Source organism: Halichoeres trimaculatus, unplaced genomic scaffold, assembly GCF_033239565.1.
Source record: "Halichoeres trimaculatus isolate MK-OKI-2021-1 unplaced genomic scaffold, fHalTri1.1 fHalTri1_scaffold_1, whole genome shotgun sequence".
Lineage (NCBI taxonomy): Eukaryota > Metazoa > Chordata > Actinopteri > Labriformes > Labridae > Halichoeres > Halichoeres trimaculatus.
The window spans coordinates 31,388,993-31,412,299 of NW_027437179.1; the positions used below are offsets into that span (position 1 = coordinate 31,388,993).

At 40.5% G+C, this 23,307-nt stretch overlaps 1 protein-coding gene across 4 annotated transcripts in view; it reads left to right on the forward strand.

The window, feature by feature from the left end:
• Nucleotides 1-14,866, forward strand: part of arhgap40 (Rho GTPase activating protein 40) — a 28,113-nt gene extending 13,247 nt beyond the window's left edge. For all 4 annotated transcript variants that reach the window (XM_074677875.1, XM_074677883.1, XM_074677868.1 and 1 more), the window contains 13 exons: nucleotides 1,555-1,775; nucleotides 2,344-2,422; nucleotides 3,147-3,295; nucleotides 3,951-4,116; nucleotides 4,600-4,691; nucleotides 5,015-5,092; nucleotides 7,258-7,417; nucleotides 8,355-8,437; nucleotides 10,049-10,255; nucleotides 10,630-10,773; nucleotides 11,001-11,152; nucleotides 11,318-11,373; nucleotides 11,881-14,866. In XM_074677875.1, the coding sequence (XP_074533976.1) occupies nucleotides 1,555-1,775; nucleotides 2,344-2,422; nucleotides 3,147-3,295; nucleotides 3,951-4,116; nucleotides 4,600-4,691; nucleotides 5,015-5,092; nucleotides 7,258-7,417; nucleotides 8,355-8,437; nucleotides 10,049-10,255; nucleotides 10,630-10,773; nucleotides 11,001-11,152; nucleotides 11,318-11,373; nucleotides 11,881-11,987 (1,694 nt within the window). In that variant the 3' untranslated portion in view covers nucleotides 11,988-14,866. The remainder of the gene's footprint in view (nucleotides 1-1,554; nucleotides 1,776-2,343; nucleotides 2,423-3,146; nucleotides 3,296-3,950; nucleotides 4,117-4,599; nucleotides 4,692-5,014; nucleotides 5,093-7,257; nucleotides 7,418-8,354; nucleotides 8,438-10,048; nucleotides 10,256-10,629; nucleotides 10,774-11,000; nucleotides 11,153-11,317; nucleotides 11,374-11,880) is intronic.
• The last annotated feature ends 8,441 nt before the right edge of the window (nucleotides 14,867-23,307 follow it).

Below are 23,307 nucleotides of genomic sequence, written 5' to 3' on the forward strand. Positions count from 1 at the left end.
AAACACAAGGACAGAATATGACTAAGGACTGGTTTCAAGAAGGAGAAATCCAGAGGGGGTTGAGCTCACCTGTGCTCCAGAGTTCAGGTACAAGCAGGGCAGTGGTGTTTAGCAGAGAGGCCAGCCCAAGTGTGGTTAAAGTTCATACAGTTTTTAAAAGATGAGTTTTAACAAAAGAACACTGAGTGGATTCAAATCAGTTGTCCAAGTTGTGTTGTCTGTGGAGTCTTGTCATCCTAGCTCATCCAGCACATGGATCCCCATGTTCCTTCACAGCTTGAGCCACTTTTCTAGATTACTGAAGGTAACCAATAGGGCCGGGACAATATGCTGTTCTTGCGATTCAATTTTATAACAATTTTTGGGGTGCTAATTCGATTTAAATTGCGATTCTTGATATTTTTACAGTTTTTGTGATTTTAAGCTTGTTTTTTTTTTTAACACCACATCATGTGAAAAAATCAAATGGTGACAATAATGTCTACAAATTACATTAGGAACCATATTTTCCCATAAAATGCATATCACGTGACTCACCGAGAAACATTTCACTGTCTGCATTTTTTTCCAATCTGGTTGATAAACAAAAACTGAAATAGAGAATTTGAATTCGGGGGAAAAAAAAGATTTTGGTATCAGTTTTGAATCCCGAGGCATCGATTTTTTTTTTTTTTCTCCCACTGCTAGTATTTTGTTAAAAGAATGCCTCATTTTTAAAGATTCCTCTGATAAAGAGTAGGGGTGAGTATTGGCAAGAACCTCAGGGTACGCATCATGATCCTTGGGTCACGATACCATAAAATCACAATATCACAATATTGTGATATACTGCAACATTCTACATTTTATTCATTCAACTATTCATTTGAAAACATCATTTCTATTTTATTGTGTTTGAAATGATGAAAGTCAGATGCAGTGTTTCATGCATCCTCTTAACTTGAATGCATAAAGTGTGTCAAGACTGTCATTTAAACTACTGTTACATTAAACTTATGTTGCAAAAAAAATATTGGGTGAAAGACGTGGTCAGTCGGTGAAACTGATGAAATAGGTCTGGTAGCTTTATTTCAATGTAGTTTATAAACAAAAACTGAGATGAAGAATTTGAATTCGAAAACATTTTTTTGACAAATAATCATGATTTTGATATTGTCAAACCAAAAATCCTGATATATTGATTTTTGATTTTTTTCTCCCACCCCTAATGCATTTAGTGATGTAACACAACCCAGTGACTCTCCCACACTACTTATCCCATCACTTAATTTCTGTTATGAAACTAGTGTAAAGGTATTTATTATACAGAATAAAACGAAATGTGAAAAAGAAACAATAGTAACCTCCTTTTTGATTCAGATGTTGGTGGTTGGTCCATCCCACAGAGGCTTCCTAGGAGAGTTTTCTTCTAATTAAGTTGTTACAACAAACTGAGAAGCTATTTTTGCAAAACTATCAATTTATGGACACATTCCTGGTGCAACGTAGTCTGTTCTGTTTACATCTCCTCCTGTTGTTGGGCCGTGTTTCACTCTGTGTTTCTGTTTGTCTCAGAAGGGGAACAGGAGGAGCAGTGGCTGGCTGATGCTGGTTTGTCAGACCTCATCAAAGAGGACGGTGATGATGTAGAAAAAGCAGTCCTCCTGTCTACTCTGACCCGGACACAGGCCGAGGCCGTCCAACGCCGACTGGAATCCTACACGCTGTCCCTACGAAAAAGGAACAAACCACCACCGCGGGACGTCCGAGACGTGTTTAACTCCCCCATCACTCAGGTCAGGAGAAGTGTCCAAATCTCTGCTGCTCTGGAAAAAGTGTCACCAAAACTCAGAAATGTAGGCTAGTCAAAGTGAATGAAATGAATGAATATTTATGATACTGTGAACTATGGATTTTCCATTGACTCAGCATTCCTTGAAACACAGCCCTTCACTTGTAGCTGACATTTCAAAATTCATCTGAGCCTGTCAGTGTCAGCATACTCTGAAATATAACACGAGCATTTCCTCTTTGACTGCCTGGCCTCAGTGAGGGACTTTCTATTGTGTATGTGTCTTGTGCTGTCTTGTTCGATGCAAGCCTTCAATAAAAAAGGCAAATCACATGGAAAGGCCACGCTTTGTCCTCACTGTCAGTCTGAGCAGCCCTGAGAGGGGCGCATAGTCAGTGTTTCTCTGATCCTTATCATTTCTTATCAAAGGAAACACTCTGTATCCACCATTATCTCATCAGTGAATAATAAAAAAGAACATTACGTCTATTCCCTGTGGTGATGAAGATGCCAAAGATGCTTCTCACAGGAAATGTTGTAACACTTTATGAATGCTCCCTCTCTGTCTCCAGAACCTCCTGCCAGACTCACAGCAAAGTGAAGATCTACCCCAAGACAGCATGGCTTCAGTTACCAAAACACCGCAGTCAGGTAAGAGCTACATCGAGCTGTTTCATCACAAAGAAAGAGAAGAGCGAGTATACAGCGCTTTGAATGGTTAAAACCAACAGCTGCAGTTGCTCTGAGACCGTAATGAGTCAGAACAAGATTTCCATTGTGGTTTAACTACCTATTAACTGCATTACACAGATCTGTAAATACACTCAAACCTGAAGGGACCAGGTGAGCTGCAGATTTGTGACATCCTGATGAGGGATTGTGTGTCAGGATCAGGTCAGAGCCTAGTTAGCTATCTCTAAATTGGTTCACATTAATCCTGAGATAACATGTTGTATTTACATTCTGTCAGTGGAGAAAGTTCATGTCTTCTTCGTGCAGAGATCCCCTGCCAAATCCCAATTAATTTGGGTTCAATTGAATTAAAAGTAGTCTCACGAAGTTTGCAAATGTTCTCGATGCAGCAGGTGATGTTGAAGAAATAAAACATCCTGTATCCTGGCATTTTTAGACAACACAGGGAGAGTAACTTCATTGCAGTGGATACTTCTAATATCTGTGAACAGATGAGACTGAAATGAATACTTTTGACAATGTTTACAGATTATTTCTTCTTTTTTTGGCGAAAAAGTTTCAAATGTGACAAAGGGAGTGTTACAAGAGGAAAACAACTTTTCTTCCTCTTGTTTCTACGTGATCTTTTTGCAGTCAACTTTCAACAGTCAGCTCATAGATTTAATGTGTGTTTCCTTGTTAGCTGTAACACCAGATCATCAGCGAGGTGCCCCCAAAGAAGAGTTCTTCATCACAGATGTGGCTTACTGCGAGCAGGCCGTCATCTTCCTCAAACAGGCCAAACTGCCTCAGAACAAAATCCTTCGCAGGAAAGAGGATGGCACTCTGCCGGTAAGATTTTAACTGGCTACAGGTCATTTTATTATTTGAAAAGAGGTGTTTACACTATTGATTTACCTGATGGGAAGATAATTGGATAATAGCATTAAAAAAGTGTTTCTGTGTGTTTCGCATTTTGGTTTTTGTGGAAGCACATCAGTAATCTGTAACAGAAAAAAAATAATAATAATCCAGTTTTGGGACACATGAGGAATCTTGGAGTACTCTTAGTGTCTGAAGATTACTTCCCTTCCTTGTAAAGTTAATAAGTCATACATACAGTCTCATTGATCTACAGCTGTTTAAAAGATCAAACTTAAAACGTATCCAGAGAAATGCTCCTTTAAACCTTTTAATTAGTTCATTTGTTGTTGTATAACAGGGTTGAACCGAACAAGGAAATAAGCTTAAAACAACTGAGTTGTTGTGTTAACAGGCACATCAAGTTCCTCAGCAGAAAAAATTCAAGCATGATCATTTTGTTTCCTTGGAAAAGACTGAAATCAAGGTGTAAGATTACAATCAGAGTGATGTGAAAGGCTGACACTAGGACCGGTTTCTTCTCTCGATTCTTCATCCCATCCTCTCTCTTTACCTCTTCACCTCTGTCCACTTCCAAACTCTCAACACCAAATCCCCCCTCTTCTCGTTTTTCTCTCCTTCTCAGCGGGTCATCTGTCCCAAGTGCCGTCTAGGAGTGACTCGCATTCAGGATCTCTCCCACACGGACATGAAGAAAGTGCGTCAGCTGGCTCTCATCGACATGACGGCACTGTGCGACCTCTTGGAGCTGGAGGTCAAAAGGCACAAAACCGGCAAGAGGAAAATCGCAGGTACGGCAGAAACATCACATAAAGGAAACACAAGAGGAAATACTCATCTGTACACAGAATGTTCCTTTAGATATAATAATATGTGACCTGAGAGCTGAGGTTAGCTTTTCTCTTCTCTGCCAGTCAAATCTGAAGATGACACTTGATGTACGCTTTGGAATTCCTTCAGCTGGAATATCAAACAGGCGTTTTTCTATTTCATCCCACGAGGTGTTCCCATACATGAGGGATTACAAGCTGAACATGATTAAAATCTAAATATACTCCTGCAGCCTGACTAATTATTTTACAGTGCGCTTGTCTCTCTATACTTAATAGCACTGAAAATCCCTCAGGCAGTGACTCTGTGGTTTAGAAGCAACCTATTTTGTTGTGCTTGTAGGCACACACACAAAAGAAACCTCTCCCTTATTCCACTCCACTCCATCCAAATGTGAATGTAAGACAGAGGACACTTGAATGACACTCTGGTCTTTTCCACAGAGAGCTCACTTTTTGGGGTGCCGCTGGCCACACTGATGGAGAACGATCAGAAAGTGAAGCCCCACACCTCCATCCCACTCTTCCTTCAAGCGGTAAGATCCAAAATGCATCTGTGATTTATGACTCTAGCACACGCATCTCTTTCTCATCTAAACACACATTAATATGATAGACGGTTACAGTTTGACCACATCTGTTAATTCTTTGACCATTCCTTGGTCGGTATAAATATAGTCTTAAGATAGAGCACGTATGAACCACTCTCCTTGTCGTCTGAATGTGAAATGCTCTGACCACACCCTGCACGTAGCAGCAGTTACTAAGAATAACCAGCAGAGGTGAGCGAGAGATCCTTATCTGCTGGGGCCTAACTCTCTGCTGATGTCTCCCTCCCTCCCTCCCTCTTTCTCTGCAGTTGTTGTCGTTTTTGGAGAAGAAAGGAGTCGATTCGGAGGGGATCCTGCGGGTTCCAGGATCTCAGTCCAGAATAAAGGTACACACATGGATGGACACATATTTCTGTCAAACACTGACCCAAATTATTCCATTATACTCTTTGTCTTTGTCTTACTTCTTTTCAGTTATCCACTTTGAAAGACAGACTATTTAAAATGTTAGTTTTACTTCCAAAGAGCAGCCAAATGATTGACGCTGTTAAATGTCAGGAGTACTTTGCAGCGGTCAAGAAAATCAAACTGACTCATTAAGTTTAACTACAGCTGGCATTTAGAAAAACAAGCTCTCGTCAGAAAAAAATGTATGTTTAAGCAAACTGTAAATAACCCAAACAGTATATGATCTTGAAAGGTATTCAGCACACCCACAAGATGGTCATCTGTGAAATCAAACCAGACAGAAGAGGGCGCCATTTAGCACTTGGCGTGGAGTACAGACTGGTTACTACTGTGCATGATAAGTACATTTGTGATAAGGGTTTTGACAAATAAAAACAAATGTTTTTTTTGTTTAGATAATATTTCTCCATTATTATTATTATTATTATTATTATTATTATTATTATTATTATTATTATTATTATTATTATTATTATTATTATATTAATTAATTAATTTATTTATTTATTTATTTTTATTATCCAATTGTTTTCTAAGTTTGATTACAAAGTGGTTCACAAACAGCAAAAAAAAAAGAATAAAAAAGATAAAGATAAAAATGTTTAAAATGGATACTGAAATGCAGAACAACCAAGAAGGAAACTAAAAACAAGATTTTTACAGTTTTAAAAGACTTTTTAAAAGAGAGAGTTTTTAGAAAAGATTAAGAATTAGATTTAACATTTTACTTTGAAGTTGTAATGTGTTGTTTTTGTATATTGTGGGGTTTTTTTTTTAGAGCTCTACAAGCTCTTTTGAGTGAACTTAGCATATTTTCTTTTTCTTCATTTAGCAGAAAATTTCTTCATAACTGCTCCTTTATTTGAGATACACAAAATAAAGAAGAAATCATGAGGGCCTTTTTTTTTAATTACGCTCTGTGCTCATGTTGTGCAAACAGAAAGTGAACTTTCGTCATTTTTTCTTTAAGGGGTCATGATCAGGTGCAAGCAGTAAGCTTCTTTAAACCAACAAAACCTGGTCTACTTACATCATATTACTACTCTTGGTCTTCAAACAAACCGTAACCGAGACTGAACTAACATCCAACAGCACAAATAGATTCCCAAGTTTACAGAAATTCATTTGTCAAAGACTCTGTCCAATACTGTCAGCACGTCCTGACTATAAAACACTGTATGAAGCAACGCCGCTGTCACTCCTGAATAAATGTGCATGCCTGTTGAGTTGAAAAGCCCATGTGTGTTTTCTGTGTGTTGAAGTGCAGTGAAAAGAGAGAACTTAATGTACCGGTTGAGCCTGGTGTTTCAGTGTTGTATTATGTCATGCAATAGTTCTTAAAGGAAGTGAGCGTGGACTCATTGATCCATTCGAGTCATGTTTTGCCCAAAAAACACTCTCGAATAGGAAAGAGACTAAATCCACACCCTCTTTGGGACCTGAACCTCACTCACCACCCAGACTGTACACCACTGAACCAGCAAAATGCAGTCAGACACCTCAAAATTTACTATACTGTGCACTTTAGACTTCACATATTAGATTGATTAAACAAAACCCTGAGAGTCGACAAACTTATCAAAAATCTACAACACTGTATTTTTTTCCTAAAGAAACATTTGGCTAAAGTTTTAAAGCAGCATTGTGAAATAAAAACGAGTAAAACAAGACATCATCACTTGCGTTCTTATATGCTGAAGGCACAAACAGAAACTGATAACATAGCTGAGCTGCTATGTAGTGAGCTCATACTTATGTGGTAACATTGTCACAGCTGAGTGAACAGTGCAATTGGTACTTGTGAGTTTTACAAAGAGACCTGTCAGCTTATTAAGTAAGAAACGTCCCCTCATACCTTCACTTTATTAATCCTATAACTGTCACTGAAACATGCGACACCACAGTGTAAACATCTCCAGTTATGAAAGGAATCATTCAGAGTCTTCTGTCAGGACTGACGAGACATACAGTAATAATAGTTTCTGTGTTAGGACACACATGATGTAAGGATGATTCTGAAATGAACACAGTTCATATGTTGTTGCACAGTTTTTTCAACCGCTCTTTGTTTTTCTATCTGCAGCTGCTGCAGCAAAACTTTGAGACCAACTTCTACTCAGGGAAGGTCAGCTGGGACGAGGTGAACCCAAACGACGCCGCCGCTCTGCTCAAGAAGTTCATCAGGGAGCTGCCGGCTCCTCTGCTCACCGCCGAGTACCTCAACACCTTCAGCGCTGTCAGAGGTCAGTGAGGGTTTTAGCCTTTCAGATTTCAAACTAAGATCGCAGAAGCTGCACAGATCTGATGGAGCTTAATGCTGATGTGTGTAAGTAATGAAACAGTGTGAAAAACATTGCAGTGTTGCATGCAGACACATTGTATTCCAGGCATGTGGAAGAAGCTGTTTTGTCTCCTGTTTTGATAAAAGACCTTTCAGATTCAAATCAAACACTAATTATACATCTTCTCCAAAGTTACATAACGCCACCACCGGTAATAAATCACACACCTACATCAAAACCAGAAGGGCGGGGTGTTGACGTGAGGGCATTTTGTTTCTGTCTCCATATTTAGCAAGCCACATATTTATTTTTTCAAGAAGACACACACACACAATAGTTCCTGTTCGCTTGCTCTTACGCTGATGAAAGCGCTGTGTGATGCTTATCTTTTTTATATGAAGATGAACAAGTTGATAGCCTTTTAGAGGAGTTTGCCCACTGACACAAACAAGTGAACAAAGTGAAGAAAAACATCCACTGTTTAAGTTTAGTGTGATTGAATAAAAGTCTGGAGTGATATTAAAGAAATGTGATGGATGGCTCGCTGACGTTCAGTGAGGAAAGAGAGTCAGTGCAAAGTGATGAATGATGTTTTACCACAGAGACATAAGCTAACAAATCTACTGGCCACCTGTCACAATGTCATTAATCTTTGGCCGTGCAATTATTCTTGGTCAAACCCAGAGGAAATGAAGAGTGTATGTGTATATGTGTGTGTGTGTGTGTGTGTGTGTGTGTGTGTGTATATGTGTGTGTGTGTGTGTGTGTGTGTGTGTGTGTGTGTGTGTGTGTGTGTGTGTGTGTGTGTGTGTGTGTGTGTGTGTGTGTGTGTGTGTGTGTGTGTGTGTGTGTGTGTGTGTGTGTATTTGTTAAATCCTGTCTCTCTCTCATTCTGTAGACATTACCGACCTGAAGCAGAAGCTCCACATGTTGAACCTCCTCGTCCTGCTGCTGCCTGAGCCCAACAGGAACACACTTAAGGTACAGACTGGGAGAAAATGCTTACACACTTATCCACAATACAACACACAGGGTATACATCGTACACTTTAAGACATTAAATCAAGCATGACACTTACAGTTGGAACAGATTTTAAGAGCTAGGCTAGGGTAGCTTTTGTTTGTGTGTGTGTGTATGCGTGTGTGCATGTTTGTACTTTTACTCCACATCATTTTGAATACAAATATTGAAAATTTGTATTTATGTATATGTACAAAAATATGTAACCATATATGAAAAGAGATACAGAAAAAAACATTGTTGAGTTCTATATCAGGGGTGACCAACCTGCGGCTCTCGAGCCACATGCAGCTCTTCGCCTTTCAGTGTGCAGCTCTTTGATTCATTCATTATTGTTATGAGAAGCGGTGTACCAATCAATATAAATTATTGATATATTGATGTTGTGATCAGTATTGATCAATACTTGGGTGATGAGATTGATACTTAAGTTTCAGTTTCTTTTTTTTTAAATTGCACATGATTATAGATCATTACATCTACTCTCTGTTCCTGTAGACAGATAGATAAAAGATGAGCAGAGGGACTCTTAATATCTAAATTCAGAAAATTATATATATATATATATGTATATATATATATATATATATATATATATATATATATATAATTTTTTTATTTAAATTTCTTTTCCAAAGTTAGTTCATAGCCCGGTGTATTTTCTTTCATCTGCACATCACCTTCAAATATTTCTACAAGAGATGAGTTGTGATCTTCAATTATTCAGATTATTTAAAAAAAATTAAACGCTTGATAGTTTGTGTGACTGGTGAGTTCTTGGAGAAACAAAAGGTAAAGAGGGGTGCAAACTTTTTGATGCAAAACTAGACTTAAAAACCCTTAGGTATATTACATCTAATTAGCCTACAACAGCTTTGCACAGTCAACAAATGAAGTCTTATGTCCTTCTGTCCGTGAGCAGGTCAGAGACTATAGGAATAATCAGTCAAATGTTGTTTTACTTGAAATGCTCATCCCTAATTTCTGCAGTGGAACGACTTTCAGTCATTGATTTCCAGAAAAAAACAATGTAAAACCAAAATTTGGTCGAAAAGCAGCTTAGAATCGACTGTTTTTTCACTTTATGTTCCTTTAGTTTCTCATCTAAATGTACATCTACATGTTATGCATATGTACTGTATCACTCTTTGTACTGCTCCACTGTTCTGCTTTAATCCACTTTATAAGCGCTCTGTAACGTTATATAACCACAGGCATTAACCATGAGTCATTTTCACTGACACTAGCGTGCAGTCAGCTCCACTTATAGCATCCAGGAGCATAAAACCCACCTGAACTAATTACTTTGACTCCAGTGGAGGCAGCTGAAACTTACTGTGCATTAACGCTCCTCTCGGTCGAGGTGTTACAGATGATTTAGTCACCGTGATATCCACTTCACTCTCTTTTATGCCTCTGTAGAAGTGCCCTCTCTACATTTTCACATTCAGTTCAAAATGAGACCATGTTTCAACTTCTATAAATGTTAAACTTACAGGCTACTTTAAATAAAATATGTGTTGAAAAAAAATGGTCAGATTTTTGATTTCATCTGTCTGTGTGCCCTGTAGGCTCTCCTGGAGTTCCTCAGTAAGGTGGTCTCCAGGGAGAAAAGGAACAGGATGAACCTGTGGGCCGTGGCGACCATCATGGCGCCAAACCTCTTCCTCCACAAGGCCGTGCCCAGCAGGCTGACAGAGGGAGCAGAGAAAGGACATGCAGAAAAGGCAGCTGATGTGATGAGGCTGCTGATTCGCTACCAGGACCTGCTGTGGACGGTAAGAGCACTCCCAGTGAGAGGCCCATGGATATATTATTGAAACTAAACCACTCTGAAAGTGAATCATTTACCTGCTGCCAACTAGAAACTGAAAATACAGTATATACAATTTTACACAGCAAAGTTTATAAAATATATATGAAATCTTTGTCTGATGCACGGTAGTTAAAGGATGTTGTAAATTAAATCAAGCTAATCCTCATTTTTCTGTTTTTAATATAGCAGTTAGAGCTAAATGTTGTTACAGATTGCTCTTCTTTTCAGTTTTAATGCTTTAAATTAACCACCACAAGTAAAAGAATCAAATAAATCGTAATCTTAATATTTTGCATCAGATGATCATAAATTCATGAACATCATTCTCCTCTCTAGATCCCTAACTTCCTCATGAACCAGGTGCGTAAGCTGAATGAGAACAATAACAGGCGTCACCAGTTCTACGACCGCCGCATCAAGAACCTGCTGAGGAAGATCCACACAGACAGCCGGGAGAAACCCGATAAGAACACATCTGAGGTGAGATTTCAAAACTGGCACAGAAATACTTTCAGAACAGATCACAGCATTTGGTTAATATTATCTTTGGAACAAATAAAATATTTATCTGTGAAAAAACAAATCTGGTAACAAAAAAGGATCAATTTGATAACTCCTTTCTTATGATTGTGGCCAAAAGAAATCTAAATTCTCAATATTTTCTATATTTTAAGTAACATTCATTTCCTTTTTTTTTTTATCTGCAGCCGTGCCGTACAGTTAAAATCCAGGTCGGGGATCAAGTGAGCGGCACCATGGAGTTCCAGCTCAACATCAACTCTCGAACATCAGATCTGCTCGCTCAGTTTCACCGCCAGTGCCTCCGCAGCCCTGAGAACGGGAAGGGCAAGATACGAAGGTATGATACTGGATGAGATGACGTGACTATATGTCAGGATTCCACTTTTTATCAGATGATCGTAATCATTTAAATATATAAGCAGCTTTTGATCTTTAACTGGATATTTAAAGTTAACAAGACTTTCTGCAGTTTGATTCTTGACTGTTTCATCTCCCTCCTCAGAAACGGCTCAGTGGCGTATCCAGACTGCGCTCTGTATGAAGTTGGAGGGAACATCGGTAAGTGTGAGAGGTTGCACCGTTTGCTCTGCGCTGACATTTGCATGACTTTCTGCTCATTGGGCTGATGAGGGAACATGGCCTTATGTAATGATCTGTGCAAACGCCAAAGAGACAGGAGCTGTGCATCTGAGGTTATCAGAGCAGATGAATGCTTATTACACACATATCTGTGCTCTGACAGGAGGGCTGACAGAAAGAACACTTTAAGATAAACTTGTTCTGTCGGTTTGATCCTGAAACCTGAGAATCTAAACAGTCCTACCTGAGAGCGCTGATTTATGATGTGTCGATACCAGAGCAGGATTCAGGTGAAAAGAACTTGTAATGTTTATTTACGCAGCCTTCGTCAAAAGTTGAATAAATGTAATCTGTAAATCAATGAGATGTTTGAGGATATGAATAATCCTAAACTGCTGCCTGACCAAAACACCAAATCAAACTTTAAAATGAAGTCAGAGAATCAACACTGCAGGCGTGTAGTGATTCTCTTTGTGTCTTCTGCAGGTGAGCACTGCCTGGACCCTGACACACACCTTCTGGATTTGTACAACAGTAACCAAGGCGGCGAATGGGTCATCAAGCTGAAACCCAACGCCAGCAGAGGGCTGTGAAGGACAGATGGCCTGATGGGGGACAAACTTAGTTGAAGAGGGACAAAAGCAGAACCTAAATAAAGATGGAATCCATGCAGACCTCTGTTCTGGACCTTTTCTTCCTCGGAGCAACAAGCGAGCAGGAGACAGATGGAGGAAACAGAAACAGATAGATGGAGAATCTGCCAGGAGCAGAAAAACTGTCACATGAACACACACACTGCCCTCCACCTTTCTCCCTCTATCTCTTTTCCTCTCTCCTCTTTTCCTCTCTTCTCTCCATCATTCCTCTCCTGCAGTACCGCAGGGCTGCGAGCAAAAAAGCTGCTGACGTGACTCATTACTTCTGACAGAGAACCTGCTGCACAGAAAAGAGGCGAGAGTGAACGGCTGGGCGCTTTGATTCACTTATTTATTTATTTTTTTCTTCATCTCTGACCAGGATGAGCAGATGGGGATGCAGAGCACCTCTGGCTACAGAGAGCTGAGTCCCTCCCCCCCATTCTCAGGCCAGCCTGATAACATGTTTCATGTTCATTCTGAAGACAGGGACCATGAAACAGGTGATTTCTGCCCAGATTCTGAGCTAAACTGGACTCTGATCCTGTAAAGGAGAACATTTCACATTTGCCCAGAGGTTTAAAATTCAGTCATCATGATCGAGCAAACAGGGCTAAAGCATCTGACATTTCTTACTGCTTTTTGTTCTTATAGCTGCCTTTGCTTAGTCTTCTAACTTTACAATCTGGACACTTTTGTGTCCCTTCAGAATAAAAGAATCTTAAATATCCATAGGGTATTCTAGTAACTGCACAGAAAAACTATAATTTTTCTTCACATGCAGCAGTAATAATCTGAAACGTGTCTGAAGAATGTGACCATGCATCACTTTCAGTTTATGTGCTGAGGGAATCCTTGTAAATATAAAAACACACCCCTCTGTGCAAAGATCCGTCCACTCAAACAGCTGCTTTGCTTCCACTTTTCTTGGCAACTATATCCATACTTTATTTTTAAAAAGGAGTAGAGAAACCTGGTGAAATCAGGTGTTTCAATCCCCCTCATCCTTACCCGTTTGCAGAAAAGCAGATGAAAGCTGTAAAGTCACCAAGATCTGCATGCAGCTCAGGATATGGACAGAAAACTCTTGTATGGTACTTTCATTGAAAGATAAGGTAGTTAGAGATGAAAACAAAAGAATTTAAATTATCTGACCTGTGAATGAGGTGGGACAAAGCTCGATCACTAACTTATTGCTCCTCCGTATTTGCTCTCCTTGCTCCCTGGTCTCCCTGTTGAACCTTCAGCTGCTCTCACAGAAACAAAGATTTCTGCTCTTTTCTCCTCCTGTGCCATTCAAAGAGGGAACAACACCCAGATGAGCTGATATCCTCTCTTATCTGTGAAACCCTATGATCTCTTGGGCCTTATAAAAAAAAAAAAAATCCACAGACTTCCAAAGGACCCCTGACCTGAATGAACGGTGCTCCACGTGTCTCTTTCCTCCGCTGTCACCACCTCGGGGACAGTCGCTGCACCTCTAAAGGGAGTTTTTGAGGACTCACTGTGAAGCTGGTCTTCAGTCCTCGTTTTTAAAACCGCAGAAGGAGCCCAAAGTGCTGAAGTGACTTTTTCTGGGGGGGTTGTTGTTATTTATACGAATGTAATGCCACTGTTGCTTCTGTGATTGACGAGTGTTGTGTAGGCTTAGACAGACTGTAGGACAAAGTAGACATGCTGCATTTTGGTGTTACAGTGTGTTGTGTTCAGTTGCCCATGCTCAGCGTGGGAATCTGCAGTGTTCTTATACATATTTTTCAGATAAGTCGTTTAGCTGGATCTTGTTGAGTTTTTTTCTAAGCAGTATAGTCAGATAGAAATGTAAATATTTTTTTGTTATACTCTGATGTGAAGGAGGAGATGGATGGACTATGTTGTTGTGTTGCTGCTCAGTTTTACAAACACACACAAGCTGCAAATGAATGTGTTAGCACCTCGTGCCGCAGTAGGAGCCATGTTGGGGCTCCGCGGCCATTTTGCGTGGAGCTCTCCTCTCAATAGACGGAGTAATGACAGCCAGGCTCAGCACCGACATCCATCAACACCCCGCACTCCATCTGTGTCACCTTTCCAATGATGGAGCGTAATGTGCATCAGAAACACGCCGAGGAATCACATTTCCTTCATAAAGGAGAGATAATAAATGGCTGTTATAAATTCTGCTGCCCTGGACCTGATGGCGGCAGTAGTGTGTGTGTGTGAGTGCATGCATGTGTGTGATGAGCTTCATTACACCGGTCCAATCGGCCTGTCCCAGGGTTCCGGGCACAGTTCAGTGCCTCGGCACAAAGCGAGCTGATGGAACCGCCTTCTGCTGACAATCAGGAGAAGTAGGTCACCTCTGGAGCAGAATCCCAGAGGGCGAGTCAAAACACCCCGAGGAGCAGAGCACATGGACATGTTATTGTCTCAACACACATGACACACACACATATGGACAACAGGGCATGAGCTCACACCCTCATACACTTGTTTTGTGTTTTTCTTTTTTGTACATATGTGAATGTGTGTGAGTGTGTGTGTGAGAAACAGCTTCCTGTGGGGTAGACATCTCTGAAGCAGTGTTATCTGAAAAAACTACCCAGAAGACTTTTCACAGGAGAGCTGCTTCCTGTTGTGATCTAAGTGTGGTTATGGATCTCTTGTTGTCTTCTTAAACGTCTCACTGTTATTGTGAAGATTTTAGACGCCACTAAGCAGACATCAGAATGTATATTTATGCCCTTTACACCAGTCGTTGTTTTTAATATCCTGTGAAAACACCCCAGTTTCTGCTGTAGAAAGAAAAACTTTTGAAAAACATGCTTCTTTTTGTCAATAAATGTGAATCTAATGTTGTCCTTAACATGATTTATTTCATTTATTTCTTCAGTATGGTGCAGTGGGTGTGGTGGGAAGATGGTATCAACAGAAGCATCGTTCATCATTCTGGTGAAAGAAGCAGAAACATATGTGAAAGCAGAGAAAATGTGCAGCGAGGTATTGGTTTTATTCTCCAGCTGTAATCAATAGAGAGATTAACCTTGTAATGTGTGCGGGTGAAGAGGCCGCGGCTGCTCGCCTCCTTGATTAATCATCACCACGGCTTCTGGAAAAACCATTCGCAACTAACTGCCTCATCAACTTTGATTATTCAAGGTCTCAGCGTGTCCAAAGGGCTGCTTGGGAGACAAAAGGTACGAAAACTGGAGTTTTATTTAGCATTCATTGTTTTACTCTGTCACAAAATAGAGAAATGATGATGTAGTGATGAAAGTGTTAGGATCCAAAATGAGGTTTTAATCACTAAACGATTATTACCACCTGAAAAATTATTTTTTTGATATTAACATAATTTTGAGGGTTAGATTTCCAAATAAAACGAGGTTAAATTTGAAAAAAAAAAAAAACTTTTGAGCCTTTTTTTAACTTCTATTAATAAAAGAACAGATGTTTCTGCTTGTAACATGCCAGAGCTAGCAAGACTTCTAATGTACACTCATACAGCTAATGTATTTGGCCTGAATACTTAAATCAGAGCACAGAAACCACAAGTTCCTTCTTGTTTTGGGGTTATCATTATATATGTTTTGTTCTTTGTCCAGCCTTGTTCACTTATTTCTGACTCTAAAATCTCCCCAAACATCCAAACTGCAGCCCCCCCCACTCAGACCCAGCAGCAGCAGTCTGGCCGTCGCAGGCCCCTTTGGCCCTCTGCACGTCTAAATTACTGTAATCAGTGGATGAAAAGCAATCAGCAGCCTTGTATGAGCCACTGGCAGAACGCCTGACCTCCGGCTCTCTCCACCAATCACACGGCTGCGTTTCATTCACAACTAATCACGACCTACACTCAGAGCTTCCCTCACATTTGATGGAGGAGGAAGCACTCTTCTCCTTCTTTTGTCTTTCTGTGCCGAGCTGACCGGAGTCGACCGGGGTTGATGAGGGATGACGGTGCAAACTGAAGCCTTTTCCTGTGCTCACATGGCGGCGGCCATCATGGCTTCCCTCCTGGCAGCAGCAGCTGCAGAGGCTCGACATCTGATGAGACGGTTGAAACACAAAGTAAAGTTTCAGCTTTAGACTCTAATGATGTGTTCAAGTGAGGCAGGAAACGGATGGAGGATAAGAAACACTCTTGTATGAATTCAACACATTTACCGCAGTGGGATGAGGTAATCACCCCCAAAATGATTCAAGAGTCTGAGTGATTCACGGGCTTGATGAGCAGTTAAAATATTCTGTAGTGTCTCAGCATGATTTACTGAAAGTGAGTCTTTTATCTCTGTTGTTCTGAGGATTTGAGGCCTGAATAAGCTGAGTGAACTTAAATTTTTCAGACAACAAAAGCTGTTGTATAAATTCCATCTCTGATACTTTGGCTTCATTATGTTAGAGCTGGGTTAGCCACTTGGCAGAGTATAGGTGAAGAACGTTTTGCCCAACTTGCCGACTGGACATCATATTCATGAGGAGCTACAAATGTTTTGTAAAGGCCAAGAAACTTAAAGGGGCTGTGAGGGGTTTGAAAATGAAATTGAAAAAAATCTCCCCTCTAGATACATGCCTGATTGTAGTCCACACTATAAAATGAGATTATTAGCGTCAATGTTTCTGGTTACAGTTTGTTTTAAATTGCCTCTTCTTGGATTCTGGGTCAGGTCGACCAGGACTAGACTGATTTATGGCACATCTACGTCTCTGTGACAACACCTCACCTGCTGACCAAGTTTAGTAGTCAGAAGACATAAAACACAGAGATCTGTGTTTTTTCTCTGCTAAAAAGGATTTCTGTGACTAATTTTGTAGTGATGGTGGGCACAGGAACCCAAACTGTCAGACAGAAAAAGGACAGAAAAGCAGAGTGATACTGAGCTAAAGGCTAATTAGCCTTTAGCTCTTACTGTGTCACTCTATAACACAGGGGCTAAATTGTTTGTAATACTGTCCATTCCAACCCAGAGTCAGCAGTTATTCTGCAGTGGTCTGTTCAAACTTGAGAGTCTATAAAAAAAATGAAGAGTGAGGTTACGTTAGCTTTGCTTGGTAGATGACTGGCAGGACACAACTAACCAGGATTTACTGACACATATACAGACATGTTTTGGAGCAGATTCCAGCTGCGCTAAATATAAACAGCAACTGAACTACTTACAAACTGACAGTGTTAACTTGTTGTCACGTTAGCCTATAGAAACATTGAGGCACCGGGCTAACATATAGCCAGCTGCTTCAACATTTGCTTGATGTCACTTTTCAAACCATAGCGCTATGTAACTGAACTGATAAGTCCCTTACTTTAGTGTGTAGTATCCAGTAATCCAGAAGTATCCAGTTTTGATCCGATCTCCATTTGATTTCAAAACAAACACACACCTCACTAAAAGTAATTTACGGCAGTATGCGGAGACTCCAGGCCACAAGGTGGCAAGGTAGCGCGATCAAAACAGATCCTCCTCACAGCATCTGTAAATTACCAATACAAAGTGTAATACCAAACATCGGATCATACAGAGTGACAATGACTCTTGAATAAAGTTATTTATCATCATCAGTGGTCAATAGCGCATCAGATTTTTATAAGCATCTCATCCCAAATGAACAGTAAAATAACACTGCAAAGCATATAAACACACCATAGTCTGAACAATGACTTTTCAACCTAGAAACTGGGACCGTCTGATGACCTGCATTTTTCACCCAGTCAGTGATAAAAGAAGACCAGCCATTTTGGATTATGGACATTTATACCATTCTATTTTTTACAAACATGGGTATTCTGTGGAACAAGTTTTGTCAATGTACTCGAGAAGCAGCTGTGATCAGGACCACTGAGGTTGCTTTGTAAATCCAAAGATTTGATGCGACAACTCTATAGCTCCATGTGCTCCAACACTGAGAGGTCTTCTCAGTAGCATGAACTTAAAGAATAAAACTTTATCAACTTTTGCGAACAGCAGAACATGATGAAAACAGAAGCATGAAGAGAAAAGAAAACCTTATCTTCCATGAATGAGGAGGCAACTGCCTTTGTCACATGACACACACCCCCCTCCCGTGTTATCTAAACTCCCCCTTCTTACTCTCTACCACCCCCTCCCTCACTCACTCTTTCCCACCCACTGCTCACCGCCAGGGGTGGATCCCAGCGTTTATCTCCCCCATCCAGCCTCACTGTCTCCTAGCAACCTCACATGGATCATTTAACTGCCCCAGCATCCTCACGTTTATCCACACAGCCACATACAGCAAGCCAACTGCTGTTTATTCACATTTCTGTGCGTTTATTGTCGCCTCTCAGGCTCTGAAACTGCACGGGGAGTCTGCTTGTTGCTGATTTTTTTTCCTTTCTTTTCATTTTTTTCTTTTTTCTGTCGTACTTGTCTGGCTCGCAGCACTCAAAGCGTATCAGTGCTACACTTGAGGCAGACAGACAGGCAGGAGAGGTTGTTCTGTCAGGACGTGTCACTCCAGGATCCAGCAGGTGCATAAGGCGCGCACACACACAGACAAACACACACACACACACACACACACACACACACACACACACACACACACACACACACACACACACACACACACACACACACACACACACACACACACAGGACTTGGCTCTCTGTCTGAAAGGCCCTCGCAGAATCAATTAGCATTTAAATTAATGAAGCGCGTAATGAAGAGAGTGCTATCTCTGCTGCAGAAAGCCGACAGACAGGCGGAGGGCCGATTGTGAATCTGCAGCAGGAAGACACCCTGGAAGCAACATCAAAGATATTCAAATAGACACTTTGTCTCTTTTTAAATGTGTTTTATTAAAGAGAAAGCGCCAGAGCAGCTTTAAATAAACCCATAATACGTATGTGGTGTTAATATAATCACATTTCCATATAAAAAGTGCCATTAATAAAGCACATAATTAAAGATAAAACGATTGCATGGAGAAGGCCGTCTTTATCTTTCAATATCCATCAGTGCAAATATGCTTAAAGGAGGCTGCTTCCGGTGAAGATAACCCCAAATGATGCATTCAAGAGGATGAGAAATTAACATTAGTTCAAACACTGGGGATGTATTTCCCAAGATTCACAAAGGGGTTTGTTAAATTTGCTCCCAAATTTTATTAAACTAATTTTGCAATAATGAAGTGAAGGAACTAGAAACATTAATAAATACTCAGAAGTCACATTCATTTTGTCAAGGAGTGTTTTGGAATTAATATAAAGCTTGTTAAATCTTTGAGTTGGATGAAAAGAGAAAAAACATATACATCTGTAATTTATAACTGATTACTCCAAAGATTTTTGCTTTGAGCTAGCTAGCTAGCTAACCAATAGAGAAAAAATGTGACTTTAGCTTTGTCCCACTTCAAGGAACTACATCTGGTCTAGAAAAGCTGCTCCCATGCTTACACTAGCTAGCTGGCTAACTAGCAAACACCACTAGTGCCACTTTACTGGAGATTATTGATGACTATTGTTTGTGTTGATTAGAGAGAAGCTTGGCTTAAGCTTGACACATCTGCAAAGTTCACATGACTCCATGAGAACCAAGTGGCAACCTTTGGTCTAAGATTGTCAAAAAATGCTTAAAGGGCTAAAATCTGCTGTTTCTGTCTGCTTGAGGCTGGCACTGGAAGTACTTGGAGCCACATACACACCAAGCCAAAAACAAACACTTTCACAGCAGAAATTAACCTATTTACAGCCTGGTTAAAAAAAATGTCTCCTGTCTGAATTGTTAATTTTACAATTGGCACATGCTGAACAAAGGGTGAGTTTTTTTCCAACTTGGCAGTTTAGAGGATGTTAAGATTGTGAACTTGCCCAATCAGAGGCCCAGCTCAGCTCACATGACTGACGGGGACCCTATAGCTGTACTCTAAGTCCCTGTCACTTCCAACATGGATGCTTTAGTCAATTTGCTTCAAAAGTACTACTTCCATTAATTAAACAGTCTATGGTGGGAACTAATTATGTAATTTTGGCAGCCTCTCCCCTTTGCGCGGCCCTTTCGACCAGAAAACTTCTGTTCAGAGAAACGCAGGAAAACAGAAGCTCCTTGTGTCCAAAGTACAAAAATACTGGCATTTATACGATTTATCACACAGAGATCAACATGATAGCTGTGTGATGAACAATTCCTGGCATAAAATTGCTGTCACATTTAGCAGAAAAGAGGGACCAGCATAAAAAAATGTTGTAAACAGTGCAAACAACTTCCTCTACTCTAGATTAGTGCTGTGGTAGACATGCATTTGCGATGTACCGCCCCCTGGAGTATGGAGACAGATGCCTACAGACACCAGTGGACGTCGCAAAGAGTGTTAAAATGTCACACGCATTCTCACATTCTCTGTACGCCTTGACACCTGTGGGTGGGATCAGTGGTGTTTTTTCCAACATAAAGACTCTATTTCCCACGAGCACCATCACTCACTCTCATAAAGACGTGAGTCCTACCAAGGCGTGTGTTTGTTTTGAAGCAAATGGATATAGAGCAGATCTTTTTTTCTGCACAACTTCTTTTTTTCCAAGATGTTTTACAGGATTCACAGTGATGAGGCAATGTAGTTATCAACAGTTAAACAACGCTTTTGTTTGAAATGTGACAACAAGCAAACTTTGTAAACTCAGTTTCTAGTGAAGTTTCGTGCCCAGAGGGTGAAAAGCTGCTTAGCACTACTCACAGCCATGTCCATGAGAGATGTCCATAACATGGAACTTTAGTGAATCCTGGTTATATCCTACCAGTGCTCATACCAACTCCATCACCAAGCAGAGCTAACGTAACCTCACTCTTCATTATATTGATAGACTCTCAAGTTTGAACAGACCACTGCAGAAAAACTGCCGCATGTGGGTTGGAATGGACATTATCACAAGCAGCTCAACCTGTGCTCCATAACCCTCCTGATTAGCTTTCTTCTGCTGTCCTGTCCTTTTACTTTTTGGTAGTCTAGCTCCAGTGTCCTGTATCACTGCAAAATAAATAAAAAAAATCCTTTTCTTTAAGAAAAAGAACAGACCTCGTTTTTTGCAGTTAAACTTTGCAAGTATTTCTGATTCTGATACAAATGTGGGACTATTTCATGATCATTTTCGAAGTCCTCATGGGGCCTTTAACTGAAGTAACACAGTCCTTTATGTTTATCTAATTATGAACTTATCTTGTGTTTTTATGTATTCAGTTTCTTGTGTGTATTGATTGGTCCCCTCTGTCTTTCGCTGTTTTCTGTAGGGTTAGGATTTTTGGCTGTAAAATGCTGTCATGTGTTTGTTGCTGCAGCAGCTTTTGTGTCTGTAGCAACTGATGTTTGTCTCACACACACATACACACAGAAACACTGACACTTTAGACTGACAGCATGTCTTACACTGAACAAATGTGACTGTATGTATTCAGAAACCCGTGCTTTGAGAAGGAAGGGGCTTTCTTTCTTTCTTTGTGTGTGTGTGTGTTTGCATGTCTGTATACTCATGCTGACAGCAGCGACTGAGCGACACACAAACCTTATCACTGCGACACAGTGACAGGGAGATTCTTTGCCCAAAGCCTAAAAACCTCACAAGAGGAGGGGGAGGGGGAGGAGAGGGGGATGCTGTTCTCCCAGCATGACTCACCCCTCCTCTCCCCCTCCATGAGTCACTACCATCAAGACTCCCACTAACCTCAAAACACGATTTTACAAACAAACAAACAAATGTACATTTTTGTATAAAAAGTTTAAATGTTTAAAAAAGAATTTCATCTGTAAGAGAAGAGAGAGGGAGAGAGGAAGGAGAGGAGACGGAAGAGATGGAGAAAAAGACAGAGAAGGTAGGAGGTAAGAGGGAGAAGGGAAGCAAAAGGGAAGCAGGGGAGAGGCAATGTAGGGAGCATGGGAAAGGAAAGGAACATATAAAAGAGTAAAGAAGAAAAATAAAGGAGCAGAAAAGGGGAGAGGTGAGGAGGAAGAAAAGATAAAAGTGAGAGAAAATGAAGGAACAGTAGAAAAAATGCATACAAAAGGTTGGAAATGGAGGAGTTGAGACAAAAGGAATGGACAAAGAAAGATTTTTTTAAATAAGGATAAGGAGGGAGAAAGCAAAAGAAAGAAGAAATTAAACCTGAGGATAATTTAAATAAAAAGGGGTGCAGAGTAAGAGGAGGGAAAGAAAAGGGGACAGAAAAAGATGAAGGGTATAGGAGTGCACAAAAACAAAGAGAAAATTCACTAAATAAGAACATGTAGGAGAGGAAGGGAGGAAAGGAGAGAGCAAACAGAAAAGAAAAAGGAATGGAGATAAGAAGAAATGAAAATGTGAGAAACAGAAAAAAGTGAGGCAGAAAGGTGGAGAGGAGGAAGAGAGGGGAGTAAAAGGAAGAAAAGAAGTAAGGGAAGACAGGGAATAAAAAAGAGGGAGAAAGAATGGTCAGGAGAAATGGATGTAAAAAAAAATAAGAGAAGGAGAAATGAGGTGAGAAGGAAACTTTAGAAGAAAAAAGAAAATGATAAAAAAAAAAGAAACGTGAAGAGTACAGAAGTGGCAATATCATCAGGAAAAAAAGAGAAGAAAAAAGAACATGAACGTAAGACTTCAGGGAGAAAGGAAAAGAAAGAGAAAAGGTTGAAAAATGAAGGAAAGACATTTAAAAAAGAAAAAGATTGGATGGGAGGAGGGAAAAGTAGGAACATTCAGAACGAAATAAGAAAAGAGAAATGGAATGGTCAGAGGAAAAACAAGGGAAAAAAATGAGAAATGAAAAGGGTTCAAAAAGAGGACAAACTAATGAAAGAAGAATGGAGATGGGAGGAAGAAAAAGGGAATGAGTGCTGAAGAGGAAAAAAAGCAGAGGAGAAATAAGAAAAAGAAGGAGACATAAAAACAAAACAAAAGAAAAAAGCCAAAGAGAGGAAAAGAGGGGAGCAGGGGGAAATGAAGGAGAGATGGAAATACAGTCAGAGAGAGAGGAGGAAATAGAGGAGAAGAAAGAGAGGAGAGAAAGAGCTGGGTCTGCCTCTCCGTCCTTCAGGTGTGTCCTCAGATGTCAAACTTCTCCTTTGCACCACAGTCGTGACCGTGCACACGCAACATCCACCATCCAATGAAGAACCACGAACCCTACTCACGCCCACACACTCCACGTCACCGCTGCATCGCCCCACCGCCAGCGTGACTATCACAGAAACACCCACAATGCACCACTCCCTGCAGGGGGGCTTTTCCTGACCACAGCACGAGGAGAGACAGAGAAATAGAGAGAAATAAGGGGAGACAGGAGTGATGATGACAGGGGGCCGCTGGAGGTTAGG